The sequence below is a fragment of the Diospyros lotus genome, chromosome 5 (genome assembly GCF_014633365.1).
Source record: "Diospyros lotus cultivar Yz01 chromosome 5, ASM1463336v1, whole genome shotgun sequence".
In the NCBI taxonomy this organism is placed as follows: Eukaryota; Viridiplantae; Streptophyta; class Magnoliopsida; order Ericales; family Ebenaceae; genus Diospyros; species Diospyros lotus.
Genome location: NC_068342.1, coordinates 35013654 through 35034786, shown reverse-complemented (window position 1 = coordinate 35034786; position 21133 = coordinate 35013654). Strand labels below are relative to the sequence as shown.

Here is a 21133-nt window from a genome sequence, read left to right as displayed (position 1 = left end):
GACTTGATGCAGAAAGGTGGAACTAGCTGCTGATTATGTGAAGTTGAGAGTTAGTGAAGTAGGGGATGACCATACTGAAAGTCTGGAGGCGGTTAGCATTTCAAGGGTAATGGTTTTCCTCAACAATTGGGTCCAGTCATTGTTGATTTCTTCTGAAAAGAAAATTAGGGCCGAAGGGTATAAATTTCAGTCTGAAATTATTGGGTCTTGTTTGGATTATAGATGCTGGGAGATATTCAAGTATTGCTTGGAGGAGTCTATGAAACTGCATGTTTCATTGAGCTTCTCGAGGGACTTCCTACGGGTTATTCACTGCATTGCAAGGGATGCATTATCCAGGCTAAACGTGGAAGCAGTTTCGAACGGTGAGGAGTTTGATTTCTACCGGATTGTTCTGGATTGCGTTTCATTGGTATTTTCATCCCATGGTGGGGTTTTAAATGAAAATTTGGACTTATGGATTTTGATGGCTGGTACAGTCCTTGAGCTTGTCCAGAAAATAATTGATCACGATCTTGATGGTTGTAAAATGGGCCTCCTGGTCCTGGAGTTATCATACGGCGTGCTTGAGCCATTTGTGAAGTTTCTGAGGATCCACCCTATTCGGAAAAATGGTTTCCGTGATTTTGTAGATAAGCTCCTCGAGTCCCTGTTGCATTTGTTGAGTGTGTCCCATCTTCGCGTCAATGGCAGTGGTCCAGGTTTGATTCAAAACTTGATGAAGCTTATCAAAGAAATATTTTCTCATGGCTTGTTCCACCCTCTACATATGGATGGTTTTATGAACTTACAAAGTACTGGCAATTATAAAGTGTTTGAGGATGGGAAACCCGTAGACTCAGAAGTTATCATTAAAAGTTACCATAGACACCTTTTTGATAAGCTGGAAAAAGTTTTGGCAGGGAAGAATATATTGGCATTTAGTGGTGTAGGAGAGATGTTTCACTTGTTTATCAATTGTGTTAAAAATCAAAAGGGAGCTTCCGTTAGAGGAGGTTTGAGGTTTCTAGAAAACAATGCTGTTGGTTATATGTCCAAAGACTATTCTGAGAATGATAATGTAGTTTTGGAGAAGCATAATTCCGCAAGTATTTTGAATGCAGACGCAAGAAAGTCACTCCTTGATTTCTTTGTGCAAATTATGGAGCCCTTGTTGCAAGAGTTTGATATCTATCTTCGAGCTGATCTGGATGTTGGATCTGTGTTGTTGGATGTTCACAGGGCACTTGGTTGTGCCAACAAAGTTCTTAGCAGCTTTATGCATGAAAAACTGTATGTACGAACAGAGGATGCCACTGAAGGAGCCTTTTTTAATTTCCTGAAAGTTGTCTATGACAAGGTGTTGTCATTCTCTTCCAAAGTAATGCAACTGTGGTCATCAATAGATGAACTAAATAAGAGAACAAAAATTGGGTTGTTAAATTCAATAGCCAAGGACCTTGTTCTTGCTGTATGTTACTTGGTAGAAATTGAATATGACATTGTTGGGAATGATTTGGAGAGCTTATGGCTGATGATTTTCTCTTTTGCTACTCTTGACCTCTCTCTTTCAGATGCAACAGCAGCTCAGCACACATTAACTTCAGAGATAGTTCACCTTGGATGCCAGCTTGTTAATCTTTATAGTGAACTTCGCCAGGTTAGTGGAATTTTCATCAGTGTGTGCGTGAGGCATGGCTTGTAATTGTGCATGTATCCTCTTCTTTTCTATGTAAGTTGTGGGTTCTCTGACTCTTGAGTGTTCTTCTTACATTCTGTTGAACCATGCTCTTTCATATGATGGTTTTTGTTTTGGATTCTACTGTGGTTTTTCCTGTTTCTAATATATTTCATCACTGTAGGTTAACAATGTGATTTTTTCACTATGTAAAATGCTGAGGCATTTGGTGTTGCCGGACAGTTTCAGAGAATTGACTGGTTCAAAATTTATGTTTAGTGCACCTGCTTTTTATGGAAAATATGGCAAATCATATGCAGAATCAGTGAGTATGGTATTATGTTCAAAAGATTTCAGGACTGCCATTCATAATGCTATTGTTGCCATACCAGAAGGGCAAGTCAGTGGATGCATTCAACAGTTAAAAATAGATATTTTGGAATCCCTAGAATGGATTAAAGTTAGTTGTTCATTATGTGCTCAAAATGAACTTGCGAAATGGGACCCAGATAGAAGCAAGCTGTGCTTTGATCTGCAAGTGGAACTTCTGGGAAGAGGTTTATCTGATATTCATGCATTAGTTTTGGATTCACTAACTGTAACAGCAGGTAACAGTAATCTGGTCAGAGTTTCAATGAAGGATCTGATGGCAGTATTACGCCTTAGCATGAGTAACCTGGTTGCATTGCACTCAAACAGTGTTAATGAGTTCCTCTCAGAAATTACAGGAACAGCTCCTAGTGATAGTTACAAAAATGATTTTCCTTCCACTTACTGGTTTCTTCTGTTTTTCTTTCGCCAATACATGTCCTGTAGAAGCTTATGCAGGCAAGTGCTTAGCCTTGTGCCTCCAGATATGGCAAGAAAAATGCCAGCAGCGATGACTGACTCTGTTACAGCATACTCTGGCAAAGATTGGCTGGAGATGACTGATTGGACATGTGGGGGCTATTTTTCATGGATTGTTGAACCTTCAGCTTCTCTTTTCACTGTTATACAATATGTGTCAGATACTTATCTTAAGGACAATACTGCGGATTGTTCTCCTTTGATTTATATATTGAACTCAATGGCTATTCAGAGGCTTGTTGATTTAAATAGGCTGATAAAGTGTTTTGAGTATCTACTGCAAAGAAATAACAATCTAGTTCATACCACGTTGCTGGAAGATGCTGGTGCCTCTCCTTACAGTAAAAACAGCAAGAAGTTGAGAAAGTTTATCTTGCGTTTGAAGCAAGAGGCAGCAGATCTAACTAACTTCATGATGGGACACCTCCCATTGCTAGCTAAACACCAAGTATCTATGTTCTCATTAGAAGATGCTACTAATAAAAACTTAGATGGCCAATATCTGTGTAAATATGATGCATGGGATTTTTCTGTGGGTTCCTTAAATGAAAAGTCATTGCCTTCTGCACTTTGGTTGATTATTTGCCAAAATATTGATGTCTGGTGTGCTCATGCCACTAAAAAGAAATTGAAGATGTTTCTCTCACTATTAATCCAGAATTCTCTATTGCATGAGGGAAGCAGTTGTGGTGACTTAGCGGAGCAGGAAACTAGTGAACCTGGCCATGTAAAGAATGTCACAACACGTCAAATCTCATTGGAACTTCTCAGACACACTGTTCTCTATGAGCAAAGGGTAAGATAATGGATACATTCTTTCTCTCATGTGTTGCATGTCGTATGCATTCTCTTGCTTCTATTGTGTGTGTTGCCACAAGTGCATGTCCATTATATAAATTAGAGCGTCTCAGAACACACTCCTTGAATAACTCTCTGATGTCCTTACTTTTTTCTTTCACTTGTCTGATTGTATATTCTTCTGCCTCATCTTTTTGGATATGTTTTGCACATTAATTATGTTTCAGTCTTTCACTTGCATGATGTTTATACTGTCTCTTGTACTAGTTTGTTCGCAGGCATTTGGCATCAAGATTTTGCCAGACCTTGGAGAAGTCAGTCATAGCCATATTTAATAATGCTGGCAAGGTTGATTTGAAATCATCACCCAATTGGTCAGAGTTCTTAAGCATCCATGACAATTCATCAGTGGTTGTTTCTGGCAAGAAACACGTTATGGATGACCATGCTTCAGTGGCAGAACCAATTTCTCCTTCATCTAAGAGTGTGTCTATTAAGCATCACAAGGAACAGAAATCCTTTCTTTCACCTGGTGTGGAGTTTGCAAATTGTCAGACTTTGCTCAACTTTTTGTGTTGGATTCCAAAAGGATGTTTGAATTCTAAATCTTTGTCACTGTATGCAACCTACATTTTCAACACTGAGAGGTACATTTCTTTTAGCTTTCTTATGTCTACAGAAGTGCATTCACATGCACCAGCATCTGTGTGCATGCCACATGTCATGTTTCAAACTTGGTGTGTTCATTTGAAATTTATCTCTAATAAAACATGCAATGTTACAATACTTGAAGTGAAATCACTGTTTTATCACAAAGACCTTTCCTAGTAACATTGTGTAGAATGTACCCTTTAAAATGAAAACTGTATGTTAATGAAAATATGAAATTTAAGTAAGTATTTAGTCATCTTTCTGTGATTCAGGAAGTGGTTGTATAGAATACTTCAAGTATTGTGTGAAGCTTGTGTCCAATGCAAATAATTTGTTCCATTAATTGCATAAACAACTTTTTTCTTTCAACTTTTAAGCTGTACAAGACAACTTTTCAAAGAGTATTTTATAGAGAGTTTTCTTCAAAGATTAGCTAGATTATTTCTCTGACAATTATTGGAATCAAGTACATTTTAGCTGAGGGTTGATATAATTACATTTAAGTGGCGGTTTGAAATATAAACTCTAAAACTGAAGCCTAAATCTTGGGAAATAAGCACTAGCTAACTCTATTTCAGCTGCCGCTGTAGCGTAAAGGATGCAAGATGCAAGTGCCTTTGAGTAACAGTTTTAAATGATAATAAACCTGAAAACCATTTGAGTATAATAAGCTGATATTCAAGGCTAAATGCATTAGAAGCTATAAGTATTCAGTATCTGTAATATTGACTAGAGAGTTGATGCAGCTGCATTTGGTTTTAAATGGAAATAAAACCTGAAAATTATTCTAGTATGCTAGGGTAAATTTTCAAACTTGAAATGCACTAGAAATTAAAAGACGCATCAATACTTGCTCTTTTGATTGTTTAAAGATTTAAGCAAAAATAAACACGAAAATTATTTAATATGGTAAGGTAAATAATCAAACTTAAAATTGACTAGAACTTATAAGAAGTATTAAATACTTATATTCTTTCGATTGTTGAAAGATAAAACCTTTTGTCATCTGGTTTTGGTATTGGATGATGTATTATTCCAAATTTTGGACAAATTGATTAAAGAATCTCTGAAAGTATTGCTTATGGTTCTTGTTTCTTCCTAGCTAAATTACATTAATATTGTTCTCTGAGAATTTAGGAATATGCTTGGTAAGTTCTTGGCATGAAAGTTATTAGGAGATCATTTAAGAATAGGTTGTTTGGAGATTGTGTGGAAGCCTGGATACCTGAGGACGGTGTACAAGATTCAGAATGCCCCCTAGTGAGAAATTAGAATTATTAAATTTTAATTTATGATATTAGAATTTAGGTTTTATTTTTCATCAATTTATTTATACTTATTTTTTATTTTTAGATTTGTTCTGGGTTTGATTATCTTTTAGTTTCAGCCTATAAATAGGCTTAGGATGTAATGGAAATTAGATTATTCTGATTATTGATTTTGAACAAAGATTACTGAATTTTCTCTCTTGTCTCTCTGGTCTTCCTCTTCTCTTCCTCCTTGCCCAACTTCTTCTCTTCTTTAAACTTCTGCAATTTTATTGGCTGTCCTGGATCACCCCCTCCTTTTTAGTTAGTATGGAGTGGAAATAGTTAAGGATTTTGCAGGTGTAACAGATACTAGATAACAGGTAAGGCTTTTAACTAATTTTCTAATGAGGAATCATTTAAGTAATTGCGTGATACAATTAAATCTAGATGAGTTAAATGAAGAACTGGTCTTCTGTATTATACAATGTATACAAATGATAAGTTTAGTAATGGAATGAGATCGTAGAAGTACCACTTCTTGGATGTAGAACTGGAAAACAGACAGATGGTTTGAGCCTGTGCAACAAAAAGGTCACCATTAACTGATGATTACATTTAATATAGTAGGGATAACTCTAGGGAATTTTTAAGTGGAAAAATGTATGTTGATATTGGAAAAGAAGATTTGATGTGGATATGCTGAAGTAATGATGATTAGTTAAACATCATGCAGCAGAACGTGGGTATTGGTGAATTTAGTTACTTGCCTTTCTGTATCGTTCTAATATTAATTATCTCTAATTCTTTTGAACAAACAATGTATAGGTAATATGATGTAATGGGGGTATTTTGGATTTTCCAGCTGTAAAGTTGTCAGCCAACTGCCGCATTTTTCTTTTTCTTTTAAATTCAAATTTTTCATCTGAAAATTTTACTAATTCAGTTTCTATCATGTGATTCAGGCTAGTAGTCGGAAGCTTATTGGATTGCCATGGTACTTTATACTCGCATAATCTCTATGAGCTCTTCAGATTGTTTCTATCTTGTCGCCGAGCCCTTAAAAGCCTAATAATGGGATCCTGTGAAGAGAAGATGGGCGCCAGTCAATGCTCCCTCCCTGTGATGTTCTGCCAGAGTTCATTTCCTGTTTTATGGCTTCTAAAATCATTGTTTTCTTGGATTGTGCCTAAACGTGCATTTTTGGGAGATATTTCTACCGAAATGAAAGATGTGATATTTTCATTGATGGATCACACATCATATGTTTTTTTAATATTAAGCAAATATCACTTTATCCGTGCAGAGAAGCCCTATGAAGAACAAAGAAATGGTGCTGTCCATGATAATAGCAGTTTTGTTGATCTTGATGCATGTTTAGATTCTAATGAAGATATCCATATGTGGGAAACTTTGGGCCATATGGATGAGATTTTAAAGGAACAGACAAACAATATACTCATCTTTCAAAGGGAGGCACTTTCTAATGGAAAAGTGAGCGTGAGTCTTAGTGTTCCTGAACTCATTAGCTTGTCTTCTATCATTTCTTGCTCTCAAGGTTTCTTATGGGGCTTGGCTTCTGCCTTGGACCACATAGATTATGGAAGCAGTAATGTTAAAAAAAAATTATCAAGATGGAAACACAAGTCTATGGGTAACCTTATCTGTTCCATAGATGCATTAGCTGAGTATGTAAATTATTTCATAAGTATGTTGGTTATTAAGGATGGCCAGTTGCCTGGTAGTTTCTCTGATGAGCAAATTCATCCTATATCAGATGGCAATGATGATTTAGTGTCTTTGAAGTCGTCTTCATTGAAAGGGTCTGGTGAAAGTGTTTCAAGAAAAAGGTTCCGCTCAAAAATTGTGGGTCACTTGGACAGTATTTTTGCCAAGTGTGATTCATTTGAGCTGTGTAGTTTAAAGAAGTCTTTGTTGCAAGGCTTTTTAAGAGGTGAAAATCCTGAAGCAGCTTTTCTTCTTCGGCAGCTCTTTATTGCTTCTTCTGCTCTTCTGAGGTTAAATTTACAGATAAATTGTCCTTCCTTGTCATTAAGCTCAGTGCCAATTCTTATAGGTATTTCACAAGCCGTGTTAGTGGAGTTGGCTAACATGGTTGCAGTACCATCCTCATTTTCTTTGATTTGGTTGGATGGTATCATTAAGTTTCTTGAAGAGCTTGGGAATCATTTTCCTTTAACCAATCCTGAGTTGTCTAGAAATGTTTATATCAAGCTGATAGAATTGCATTTAATGGCTATAGGAAAATGCATTGCTTTACAGGGGAAAAAAGCTAGTTTAGCATCTCATGACACAGAATCAAGTACCAAGACATTAGATGGCCAGATGGGATTATCTGAATCTGCTCTTTCCAGTTGGTCATACTGCTTAGATGAAGTTAAAGCCAGGTTGAGGAAATCATTTAAAGTTTTCATCAAGAAACCATTGGAGTTGCATCTGCTGGCTGCAATTCAGGCCTTGGAGGGTGCACTAGTTGGACTGAGGATAGGCTGCACAACAAATTATGAGATATGTACTGGCAGTTCAAATGCTGGGAAGGTTTCTTCAGTTGTTGCAGCTGGCATTGACTGCATGGACTTAGTTCTTGAATTTGTTACAGGTATTATTTTGCTTTGCACCCTTGTTTGCATGTATTGGCATCAGATCAAATTATGTGATTCTTGTTTTATGTTCATCTGTACTTCTGTAGAATTTGAAACAAGTGCATTTAGCTGGAATTTGCAATACGTTTGTTTTGGTTCATTCCTGTAATATGATCATTTTTTTCTTAAATAATGGAATTAGTCCATTTTGAAGTTTTATTCCACATTGAGATTCATTTTGGTGAATGCCGTTAATCCATACTGGCCATACCTGGGTCTGTTGTATAATTGTTGTGGCATTACAATTAAATGGGAAACAAAAATAAGAGGAATTATATATGAACAAAGAAAATGTTAAACTTCATAATTTGATGTAAGACATCTTTTCATATTTTTCCTCCCTAGTCTGGGAAGCTGAATTGGATGGACTACTTTTGACCTTTTGTTTTTAGGGTCTTATGTGTTTACTTGTTCCTTCACTGTTGAAGACAATTTAGTGGTCTGTTAACTTTGCGAGGATCTGCTGGTGTGTGTGAAACTTTACGGAAAAGGCTGAAAGAATGGAGTCCACAAGTTTTTCTTCTCCTTTTATTGGAACACAGCAATAATGGCTATCTTGTATTGGATAAACATAATCATTGATGGCAAAATTTTTTTGTTGTCTCTAGGTTGGTGGAATTATAGCAAATGGTCACGATGTTTTAATGCATTCCTTTTTTAAATGTCCTTTTTATGAATGAATTTTTACCAATTACATTCTGGCATTTGCATTTGGATTTATTTTTATTATGAACATAGTGGGATGAGAAATATAAAAATGCATCCCAAACTGATTATGTTCTTAGGGTTGAATGATTTGGAAGGAAGGTGAAGGATTTGGAAGGAAAGAAGAAAGGTTTAGTTGATTGGATAATCTTTTAGGACAAAAAGGTAGGTGAACAAAGGGATGAAAAAGCCTGAGATGTATAATCATTTTAAGCACTTTCATACCCTCTATTTATTTTGAGTTTTGGGGGTAAATGGAAGGGCGGTGAAGTAGTTGATTTTTTAATTATTTATTAATGGTCAGCTATATTTCCGTTTTTAGAACAACATATAAGCCTTAATCCCACTAGGTGGGGGGTTTTTACGTGAATTTTGGTTCACCAATCATCTCTATTTGTGATTATATTTTCTATAAGGCTATTTTTTTGCATATGGTGCATAAGAGTTTTTTTACCATTTTTTTCTTAGTCTTCTACCCTTTTTTGCTAAAAAATTATTCCATTCCGTCCACTCTCATTGTCAAGCAGCTATCTTTCTTCTTCTTGTATGACCTTTCTAATCATGTCTTACATGCCTTGTATTCAATTGAAGCCACTTTGACGTTATGACATATGAACTCAGTTTCTAATTTTATCCCTTCTAATTCCAATTTTTAGAAGATTACTATAAACTATAGTTAAAAATTGATTTAGGCAGAGATTGGTGGGAAGGGGAGAGGAGGAGAAGAAAGTGAAAATGAAATGAAAATTGTGGAAACACCTTTTAGGTGTTTCCATTTTTCCTTAATGTTTTGAAAAAAATTAACAATTTTAAATAATTTTTGAAAACAAAAATAAGTAGTTATCTTAAAAACTGAAAACAGAAGCCCTATGAAAATGGTGCTTATATTTCAATTTACTTTCCCTCTTTTAATCCAAACAGTGGCAGGTCTTGTAGTGTTTTTAAAATGTTATCTTCATGTGCTATTTCTTTCTCTATCATTTTAGATGTATGCATGGTCTTATCTGTACGCCAAAACTTTGTTCTGATTGTGACTTGCTTTGTAGGTCGCAAACATTTGAATGTTGTCAAAAGACACATTCAAAGCTTAGTTGCCTGCCTGTTCAACATCATTCTGCATTTGCAGGGTCCATTGGTCTTCTATGGGAATAAAATCTCAAATAAAGGTAATGCTTATCCTGATCCTGGAGCAGTAATTCTTATGTGCATTGAAGTACTGACTAGAGTTTCTGGAAAACATGCCATCTACCAATTAAGTTCCTTCCATGTTGGACAATCCTTGCGCATACCATCGGCACTGTTTCAAAATCTTTTCTCTATTAGAATTTCAGAGGGGCCTTCTCTACCTAATTCTCTGAGGTTCTTGGATAATCAAGATACTGAGATTGTAGAAGGCAAGGACTATTGTGTCGTAGACCGACAGTTCTCTATAGACCTGTTTGCTGCATGTTGCCGGTTACTGAGTACTGTTCTTAAGCATCATAAAAGGTTTGCTTCCTCTTTGCTTTTTAGCATAATAACGTAGGAATTTGTTTCGTTTTGTCTTTTCTATTTTTCTTAGCTCCATAGCATATTTTTGCTCTCTCTCTCTCTATATATATATGCATATTAGTAATACTGCTCTTTTGGTTTTGTAGTGAGACTGAGCAGTGTATTGTTCTTCTTGAAGATTCAATTTCTGTTCTTCTTCATTGTTTAGAGATGGTTGATACTGCCACAGTGGTTAGAAAACAGTACTTTGCATGGGAAGTACAAGAAGCTGTCAAATGTGCTGCTTTTCTCCGGAGAATTTATGAAGAGGTTCGTCTATTCTTTTAAACTGATTAGAATATACATGTTTCTTCTCCGAACACTTTGAAATGACTGTTAAAATTTGTATTAGTATAGCTGTTAGTTTCTGTAAAGGGCAGTTTTGTGTGTTAGGAAATGTTTTATATTCTTATGTTTTATGTGTTTAGAATATAACAGAAATATCCCTTAGGTTATTTCCGATTAGGTCATGTATTTCCTTATATTTGCATTTCAGTCCTTTAAGTTGTAACCGCCTCTATCCTTTATAAATAGAGGCGGATAGGTTCTGTTTTTAAAGTAGTGATAGAATCCGTCTATTGTATTCGCACATAGGAGTTGGAGAATTGAGAGAGAGCTTATGCTCGGTCCTTTGTTTTCTTGAGAGAGGCTATAGATTATTAGCCTGAGGGTGTGCGAGGAAGATACTAAGAGGAAGAGCTGTATTCTTGTTTCTTTGATAGTGGATTCTGTCATCATCATCTGGTAATTTGGATGTAGGGCAACTTCTTGCCCGAACCAGGATAAGTCTTCTTGTTCTTCTCTGTTATTGTTTTCATTCTAATATGTTTTCATCTTTTCTTTTGTTTCTATTTCTATCGGGTAAGTATTTGGGTGTGAGAGAGTGATTAATTGTGTGAGGAATCAGATCCAAGACTCAACAATGACATATTGGAAAGCAAGTCCCATGCACTTTTTCTTTGTGACATTTTTATTTATTGAAATTTTTTTTGTCTTGACCATTGAAGATATAGGCTGTGATGAATAATTTTTAGACATGGCAGCTGTAAACAGATTATGGTGTTCTTGCTCTTCCACTCCTAGTCCTTAATGAAGTTTCTTGTCAGTTTTGCTAGAAACAAGGCAAATTTATGTGTTGATATTCTTGTGCTATCTATTATGGGATAGGCTCCAGCTGTCTGGCGCTGTTCATTGAATTTATGGACTATAGATAATATCCTGATGAAGGCATGGAAATGCATGAGAAAAGGTGACATTTTTTGATAATGAAATTATTTGAATGAGTGGAGGAGGAGCAATTTAGTGCCTATTTGAAAGAATAAAGGAGATGCTCAAAATTATGAAAATTATACTGGAATCAATCTAATAAGTTATAAGCACACTATGAAACTTTGGGATAGAAAAGAAATTGCGTTTGAAAACCAATTTGGTTTCAAGCTTGGTAGGTCAAAATGGAAGCTATTGACATGCTTCGATGCACATAAATGGCTTGGAGATGCTGTTTTGGCTTTTTCGAGACGTTTCCCATTTTGGAAACTTAAAAAATGTCCAAAAATGTTTTTAGGGTGTTTATATAATTTTAGAAACGTTTCGGGGCTTGTTTCGTAATAAACTTAAAATATTGGAAACGTGTTTCTGGCGACCAACACTAGTTAGAGACGGAAGAAATAGTCTCTAAGTAGCATATATATCATCATTTCTTCTCACTTTTGTGTCACGTCCTAACCTTAATTCCTATGAATCCTCTCGACTCTTTGGCCAACTGTCTTTTTATCATCGTTCCCCCTATCGGCTAGTTGCTCGATGCTTGGTGTTGTGTGTCGCTGTTGATTCACAACTCTGATTGCTCGGTTGCTTCTTATTCGATTGCTCGTGACGTCGCTTTTCCAACTCCGATTGCTCGGTTCCTCCTCACCGCCTATTGCTTGATTGCACGGGTTGCATCAATGATACAAATTGAGGTTTTTGTACTTGGTGCCGCCATTTTCATCCTACACGAATCAATTCACAACTCCGTGCTCTGTGCTGCCATCGATTGCTCTACCCTGTTGTCGATTGCTCTGTTCTGCCGTCGATTGCTATGTCCTATCATCGATTGCTCTATCCTATCGTTGATACTCACTCTGATTCGGTGATTCTAATGTTTTTGCTTTCATTGTGATATTTTTAATTGGGTTGTTATAATCTTTCATTCATATTGATGGGTTTTCTTGCTTAGGGTTGTTGATTTGAGGCTGCCCTTGTTTATGTTTGTTTGATTGTATTATGGAATTTATGTTTATGTTTGTTGAATGCATTATGGACTTTATGTTTATGTTTGTTTGAATGTAATGTATTATGAAATTTATGTTTGTTTGTTTGAATGCATTATGGAAGGAATTTATGTTTATTTTTAGACTGGATAACTATTTTTTATAATTTTTTATATTAAAAATTATATTTATAAAAAACTCTATATTTTTTTTTATGCTTTTATCCCATGTTTTCGTTTCCTACTTTTTTGAAAAATGCCATTTTCTCGTTTCTATTTCATATCTGAAACGTTTCCCATTTTCGTTTTCGTGCAACCTTGTTTTCATGTTCCCAAGGGCAATAGAGAGGGCAATAATGTAATTGAGATATTTTTAATTCTGTTGAGATCACATGGTATTGTTTCTAGAGTTTGCTTTCAATTAGATAGCCTATAAATAGGCTATAAGTATGTACAAAATGATATGATGAAATGATATATTGAATTTAGACTTTTCCTTACATTTCTCTCTCTTGATCTCCCCTGTTTCCCCTCTATTCTGTTTGTTTTTGCTTAGTCTCTCCCTCCAATTCTGCTCTCTCTCTCTCTCTCTCTCTATCGAAATATTTTCAATCTCCTTTTTAAACCCTAGCTTAACCTAGGCTGTGACATTTGGTATCAGAGCGAGATTATCCTCGGAAGTTGATTGCAAGCAAATTTAATAGAGGTGATCAATTTTAGGATCTGGTTGTGATTTTGGTTGCTTCTCAACTAATATCATAGTAGTCCTAGCGAAGTAATTGTGAATTTCAGGCATTGCGTAGCAGGTTTCTGAAGTAGGAGGAATTGCGAATCGGAAGTGTTGGTTTCAGAAGTTGTGCTGTAGGTTTTCGAGCGATCGGAGCTCAACACCACTACCATCGAAGCTCAACATCGTTGGGATCGGATACCTCCACCGATCGGACCTGGTAAACTGTGGTAGTTATTTGATCTAAGGCACAACTAGTGAATTGAGTGATGGTGGAAGGAACGGGGTGAAGCAAGTGGAAACTCGGTTGGATGCGTTGGAGCTCGGCTTTTGATAGCACTTGGAACAACTAGAGGAGAGGTTGGAAACGATGGAACTTGGCCTCCGTTAGACTCAAGAGGAGGTGAGTTGAGGTAGAGCCGAGACGATGGTAGTGGAAAGGAATATGAGAAAAGACTTCTCTAATCTCCAAGAAGAATTCTCTAGTTTTGGAAAGCAGCTAAGCACTGTCTTAAGTCTGTTCTTGAAAATTCCTAACACGAACTTGTCGGTGGACTTCTCTCTGAGGTCCACCTCGGCTCTGATTCTGAAGGGGTCAGGTATCTGGCATCATGCTCTTGATCCTTTGGAAAGCGAGGAACAATCGGAATTTGTACCAGAAAATTCCACTAGGAGAGCACATGTGAATCAGTATCACACCCCAATGCCGAGGCTAGACATTCCGGTATTCAAAGGACACAAACCAAGATGGTGGATATGGAGATGTGAACGATTCTTTTACCAACATAGCATGGCGGAAGGATAGAAGATGAATGTCACAATCCTCAGGGCATTAGTGGGGCATTATTGTAATTGAATCTTTTTTTCCGCCTTTTCTTTTGATTGATATTGATGTTGGGCTTGGCCGTTATGGCAGTTAGGTCATTTGAAGGAACACTCCAGATTTGTATATGGACGGCTATAAATAAGCCATATTGGAGGATGGAGATCATCATGAATGAGATTTGATTTTTTCCTTCTCAATTATGTTATCTCTCTCTCTCTTTGGCATTCTTACTTCTCTTCCCTCCCTAATTCAAATCTTTGCCCCCAAACACTCAAATACCATTCCAATACCTTGCCAGATCCTTTGGATTTGATAATTGATATTAGAGAGAGGCGGTCTCAGGCTTGGAAATTGAGATCCAATAGTGATCGGTTCTTGCCATCCGATTCTTGGAGACGCCTGATTTGAATCCAGAGGCGAAGGATGGCAGAAGGAATGCGGACGAAGCAGTGGGAGACCAGGTTGGAGGCGATGGAGGTAGGGATCTGTCAGGACTAGGAGTAAGTGGAGGATCAGTTGGAGACCGTGGAGATGAGATTTAGACAAACTTTGGAAGAGGTAAGTTGCAGTCGAACAAAAAATGTTGCGACTTGAGAGGCATTTTTGACATTGGAGCGAATGGTGATTGGCCTTAGGGAGGATTTCTTAGGCCTTGGCCAGTAATTGACTGCCACTCTGAGCCTACTCTCTCGACAGCAGAACATGAGCCTGCCACCAGATTTTCCCCTAAGATCCATTGTGGCTCTAATCCTATCGGCGCCGAATTGACCAAGAGCTATTGATCCTTTATAATTTGAGGAACGAGTAGAATCGAAGGGGGATATGGCGGCGAGGGGAATTGGAGGAGGACCCCTAAACCTCCCAATACCCGGGATGGATATACCGGCGTTTGAAGGCGTTAAACCCCGATGGTGGATCCGAAGGTGTGAGAGATTTTTTTACCAATACTGAGTATTAGAAGGACAAAAGTTGAACATAGTGGTCGCATATTTAGATGATATAGCGGACGCATGGTGTCAAGGATGGAGCAGGAGTAGAACAGTATGGAGTTGGTTGGATTTCGTGACTGATTTGTGCAGTAGGTTTGGGTAAAGATCCAAGAAAGACATTATAGAGGAGTTCAATAAACTAAGGCAGTAAGGGGCTATAGAGGACTACTAGATTAAGTTTGAGGAGCTAAGATCATTACTCTCGCTCTTTATCCTTGCATTGGATGAATACCTTGTTATGTTGAGTTTCATCAATGGGTTGGATGATTAGCTCAGGCCAATGATCAAGATGTTACTGTTGACTACGGTCAAACAAGCGGTAGAGCAAGCTCATTTACAAGAGATGGTCTTGGAGGCTTTTGCTAGGAAACATTGGTTGATACCTATGTTTGGGGGGAGTAGTAGCGAGGGGCCAGGCTTGTAGGGAGGAGGAGTTCCACCGAGTAGCAACAGTTTGGTGGTGTTGAAAGGGAGTTTGATCCCTAAGAATTCCCATAATCTAGTTTTGGTGAAATAGATGTCGATAGAGCAAAAGTAGTAGCTAGGCCTATGCTTCTGGTGTGGGGAAATACACACCAGGCCATCAATGCAAGTGGCAACTACTATTGTTGGAAGGATAGAGAGAATTAGAAGGAAATGATTTCAATCTCATTTCACCTAATATCCTATCCTCTTACAAGTAGCCATTTCATAGGCATAGCTGGCTGTTAACTGAATTCATAACACCCATGTGCTCCTAACATATTACTAAATATCTCCTAACACACTATTGTAACCCTATTACAATATTGCTCCTCTATTGCTCTCAGGGTCATGACAATTCCCCCATCCTTAAGAGGTTTCTTGTCCCCAAGAAACTTATTACCGTTGAGTCGCTGTTTCTTGATCCAATTCTCATTCTCACTACCTGTTTAATCTCTCTTTCTCGTTTTCTCCTTCTAAGCCCATTCCTCATTGCTTTTATGTTCCTTCTCTTTTGCTTTTCCCGCGCTTGTAAGATGTTGTCTTCACAGATCACCATGCGAAGGCTTTCTTTTCCCATTGATCTATAAGTCCCAGCAATGTCTTGGATCTTCATACATGAACTATGCCAGGGCATGGTAGCAAGCATTGTCCCTTCCACAATTGATGCATGATTATTCTCCTTCCTTGAATATATCTGCAAAAGTAAACCACTATGATATCCCTTAGTTGATGGCATTAGGGCATCAACAAACACATGCTTCTCACTTTTCCACATTCTTAATTAGCTGAAAAGCTCTGACAATTCATCAAGTGTCTTGTGTGTAAGCCTGTCAGCAAGAAGGGCACTTCGCAACCTAGGAAAGTCCTGGTCTAGACTTGCACAAAACCTTAGTTCTATTGTCTGCAACCTATTTACAGCCGCTTCTGCAAGATTGAGTTCCTATTGAAGTTGTCTTATTATCACCTGGACCGTCTGGGCCCAATCTCGGCTCATCCCTTGGCCCTCTCTTTTGGCCCAATCTCAGCCCATCTCTTGGTCCCGCAACATCATTGCAACCCCCACTTGGTATTCACGTGGCCGTCTTAGATCCCATCCTCATTAATGGCGGATCCCATCCACATTAATGAGGGTCCCATCGCGACCATGCTGCTACCTGGGAACCTCCACTGGCGTTGGATACTCAGTCCCATCGCCTGCAGACGCACGACACATGTATGCAGGATGACATCTCCTCCTCCAATATCAGCCGGCTCTTTTCAGAGCTAAGGTATGTTCTGCCATTTGATCTACTGATACACTGCCCTTTCCTTACTCTCTCACTTACTCGAGCGTCGGAGTGTTTGCAAGTGCCAGCTGCCCTCGGACGGACCCGTCGCTGGAGCTCGTGCCTTGCCATTGCTATCCCGCCTTCGGTCGCTCCTTTTGGTTAGAAGGAACATCTGGCACTCATTGTGGGGCTTGGTAAAACTTACCTACCCCATAATTTCAGTAGAGTCTTTCAAACCAACCCCGTCGCTGTACCATGGTGCGAACCAAAAGCGCCTTTACCTAAGGGCCTGGCGACACCTACCACCACCTAACCACTGACACTCCTACTCGCGTCAGCCCACCCCCAAGCTAATCAAATAGCCAGAGTCATCGACACCATTTCCGGAGGTTTTGTGAATGGAGCGTCGAGCTCGACGCAGGAACAATACTCCCGCACGGTAATGTCAATAGATGATGCCAAGAAGAAGCCGAGAAGAATGGCCCGACGCCCTACAATCTGCTTTACAGACAAAGACTTCGAAGGCGTCGATTCGAACCTCGATGATCCCGTGGTAGTTTCGGTTGTCATCGCGAGCTTTTTGGTAAAGGAGGTCCTGGTAGACCAAGGCAGCTTGACCGACTTGTTATACCTGCCAACCCTAAGAAGGATGGGTATCCTTGATAGGGAGTTAGGACCATTTCACGGGAACCTGATTGGCTTCTCGCGAGAACAGGTAGGCGTCAGGGGTTACATCAACTTGTTAACCTCATTCGGGGCGTCTCCCCTAGTCAAAACCATCACCATCTAGTACCTGGTTGTGGATTGCCAAACACCATACAACGCGCTCCTTGGCAGACCCTTTCTTAACACCGTGGGTGCAATAGTATCCATCCCCTATCTGGCCATGAAATTCCCGATATCAAATACTAAGGTCGGGGTCGTCTATGCCAACCAAAAGGAGGCCCGACAGTGCTACCGTGATAGCCTCGAAACCTGGAGCCTCGAGCCTACCAAGGACGAGAAGAGAAACAAAGCCCTCGGCGGCAGCAACCAAACAATAGGCATCAACAGCCAGAGCCCATGTCATCGTGTACATACTGCCGAATTAGACCCACGAAGCGAACTCTTGGATAGACATCCTTAGCCCACATAAGAGCTCCATCCTGTAAGCCTGGGTCCTTGCCCAGAACAGGTCGTCCGCATTGGCTCTACATTGCCAAGTGAATTGAAGGAAAAACTCATCAGCCTGCTCCGATAGAACGCCGACCTTTTCGCTTGGACGCCCCCTGACATGCCCGGGATAGATCCGCTCGTCATCTGCCACAGGCTGGCACTGGATCCAGAGGCCAGACCCGTCGCCCAGAGAAAAAGAAGACTGAGAGAAGAAAGACGGCGTGCAACCGCCGAAGAAACAACCAAACTCTTGAAGGCCGGGTTCATTAGAGAAGTCCCATACACGATGTGGCTCGCCAATGTGGTCATGGTAAAAAAATTCTCATGAAAATGGAGAATGTGCGTCGACTTCACCGACCTAAATAGGGTATGCCCAAAGGATTCATACCCGTTATCCAGCATTGACCGACTTGTAGACGTGGCTTCCGGGTACAGGTGCTTGAGTTTTATGGACGCTTACTCTGGTTATGATCAGATCCGGATGCACCTTGAAGACAAAGAAAACACAACGTTCATCACAAAAAATGCCAATTTCTGTTATCAGGTCATGCCATTCGGATTAAAGAATGCAGGTGCAACATATCAACGGCTGATGAACAAAGTATTCGCCAAACAGATTGGCTGGAACATCGAAGTCTTATGTGGATGACATGGTAGCAAAAACCTCGGAAAAACAGAACCACTGCTCGGACTTAACCGAAATTTTCATGGAACTCCGACAGCACAACATGAGGCTTAACCCCGACAAATGCGCCTTCGGGGTGCAAGCCGACAAGTTTTTGGGATTCATGTTAACCATTCGGGGAATTGAAGCCAACCCTGACAAATGCGAAGCCATCCTCGCAATGTGTAGCCCCACCAGCATAAATGAGGTCCAACAACTAATAGGCCGGATAACAGCTTTATCCGACTTCCTCCCAAGATCGACACACCGATAAAAGCCATTCTTCCAATGCCTAAAAAAGTCAGTCGAATTCCAGTGGACGAAAGAGTGCTAAACCACCTTTCAAGAACTGAAGACCTTCTTAGCAGCACCCTCTATTGTTTCAAGGCCAGAGCTCGGGGAAGAACTTTCACTTTTCCTCTCCGTCACCACTAATGTCCTCAGCATAGTATTGGTCAGGGAGGAAGGCAAAACGCAGCGGCTGATATACTTCATTAGCAAAACCTTTCAAGGAGCCGAGCTGCGCTACCAGAAGATCGAGAAGGTAGCGCTAGCACTAGCACTGCTGACAGTGGCCTGAAAGCTCAGGCCAATTTCCAAAGCCATCAGATCATAGTCCAGATTGATCAACCGATCCGACCAGTGCTTTAGAAGCCAAAGCTTTAAGGAAAAATGATCGCATGGTTAGTCGAGCTCTTTGAGCTCGGCATACAATACCAGCCCCGCAAACACATCAAATCCCAGGTACTCTCCGATTTTTGTGTTGAGCTTTCTCCCTCTGATCCAAACTTGGAACCCAACCCTTGGATATTGTTCGTCAACGGAGCCTCCAACATTAAAGGGAGTGGAGCTGGGATCATCTTAGAAGGACCTAGCGAGCTAACGCTCGAACAGTCACTTCGCTTCAACTTCAAGGCAACCAACAACCAAGCAGAATATGAGGCTCTTATAGCCCGATTAAACCTAGCAAAGGAAATCGGAGCATCCCGGTTAATCGCCAAGAGCGACTCCCAACTAGTAACCAACCAAGTCAAGGGTGAATTCTAGACGAAAAAACCACAGCTTGGCCAATACCTCCACAAGGTTAGAACCCTGGTCGGATCCTTTCACTATTTCCAAATTGAATATATCCCCAGGGAACAAAACGCGCAAGTAGATCTGCTCTCAAAACTCGCCAGCACTAGGAAACCTGGGAACAACCAGTCAGTCATACAGGAGGCCTTGGACTTACCCACTGTTGACCTTCCCGACATATAAACAGTGGAAATAGAGTCGGAATTTTGGGGAATCCCTATCATTTGATTCCTACAAAAGAGGACGTTCCCTGCCAACGCCGAAGAAGCCAAGAGGCTCAAAAGGATAGCTTGCTACTTTACCCTACTTGGGAACCAACTGTACCGAAGAGGCTATTCGACACCACTTGGCCTGAAATCGTCTGGGATGCACTCTTTTGTTGTATTTTCGAGTCGCCTTTTGCTTGGCGGTCTGTTCGTGAATTTGAGCCTGGTCTCGGATTTCTTGGATAAGGTCAAGGTCGATTTGCTGTTCTTCATTATTGGTGTATTCTCGAAAATGCTGCTGCATGGGGCTGGGTTCTTCAATTTCAACCGGAATCATGGCTTTTGACCTGTAAGTGAGTCGAAAGGGTGTTTCCTGGGTTGGGATATGAGTTGTGGTGTGGTATGACCACAACACTATGGGAAGTTCTTCTGGCCAGGCACCTTTGGCACCATCGAGTTGCTTTTTCGGACTTGCCAAGATGACTTTGTTGGCGGCTTCGGCTTGGCTGTTGGTCTGAGGGTGCTCGACTGAGGTAAAGACTTGGTGGATATCGAGCTCTTGGCAAAAGTCCTGGAGCTTGCTGTTGGTGAATTGGGTGTCGTTGTCCGAGCTTAGTACCCCAAGGAGGCCATATCGGCAAATGATATTCTTCCAAATAAATTTTCGGATTCTTTCGGTTGTGATGGTAGCTAGGGGCTCGACCTCGATCCATTTCGTGAAGTAGTTGACTGCTACTACCATGAATTTAAGTTGTCCCGTTGCGATCGGGAAAGGTCCGAGAATGTTTATCCCCATTTGTAAAATGGCCAAGGGTTGTCGAGATTGTGGAGTTCCTTCGGCAGGGAATGATGTGCGTTCGCGAACCTCTGGCACTTGTCGCAGCGTCTTACATAGGTCAGGTAGTCGCTCCTCATTGTTGGCCGATAATATCCGGCTTTTAGCACCTTTGTTGCTAAGAATCGTCCGCCGAGGTGGCCTTCGCATACCCCTTTGTGTATCTCGGTCATGATGTAGGTGGATCGATTGAGGTCGACACATTTGAGAAGTGGTGTGGAATAGCCTCTTCGGTATAATTGGTTCCCGAGTAGGGTAAAGTAGCAAGCCGTCCTTTTGAGCCTCTTGGCTTCTTCGTAGGGAAGAGCATTCGGTTATAACCGACCGAACTGTCAACTTTTTTACCAACCGAACCAAACCGATCATAGCCCACTAACCGAGCCAAACCGATAGGATATGGTAACCGAAAAATCGAAATTGAAATAACTGGTATAACCGAACTTCACTAAGACTTACCGAATGGGCGAGCAAGATCGGAGGGAGAGAGATGCAGTTGGGGTGGTGTCAGCCTCTGCATATGAAGGAAACGAAATGCTGGAGACAAAGACGAATGGCCAGCCCTTATTCGGTTCG

At 40.0% G+C, this 21133-nt stretch overlaps 1 protein-coding gene across 3 annotated transcripts in view; it reads left to right on the top strand.

The window, feature by feature from the left end:
• Positions 1 to 21133, top strand: part of LOC127801749 (uncharacterized) — a 33976-nt gene that overhangs the window by 413 nt on the left and 12430 nt on the right. The window contains exons 2-8 of one of the 3 annotated variants that reach the window (XM_052337127.1): positions 13 to 365; positions 480 to 1639; positions 1842 to 3302; positions 3572 to 3951; positions 6168 to 7822; positions 9617 to 10058; positions 10208 to 10370. In XM_052337127.1, the coding sequence (XP_052193087.1) occupies positions 13 to 365; positions 480 to 1639; positions 1842 to 3302; positions 3572 to 3951; positions 6168 to 7822; positions 9617 to 10058; positions 10208 to 10370 (5614 nt within the window). Of the gene's footprint in view, positions 1 to 12; positions 1640 to 1841; positions 3303 to 3571; positions 3952 to 6167; positions 7823 to 9616; positions 10059 to 10207; positions 10371 to 21133 lie in introns of all 3 variants that reach the window. The other 2 variants (XM_052337129.1, XM_052337126.1) reach the window with 2 other exon arrangements.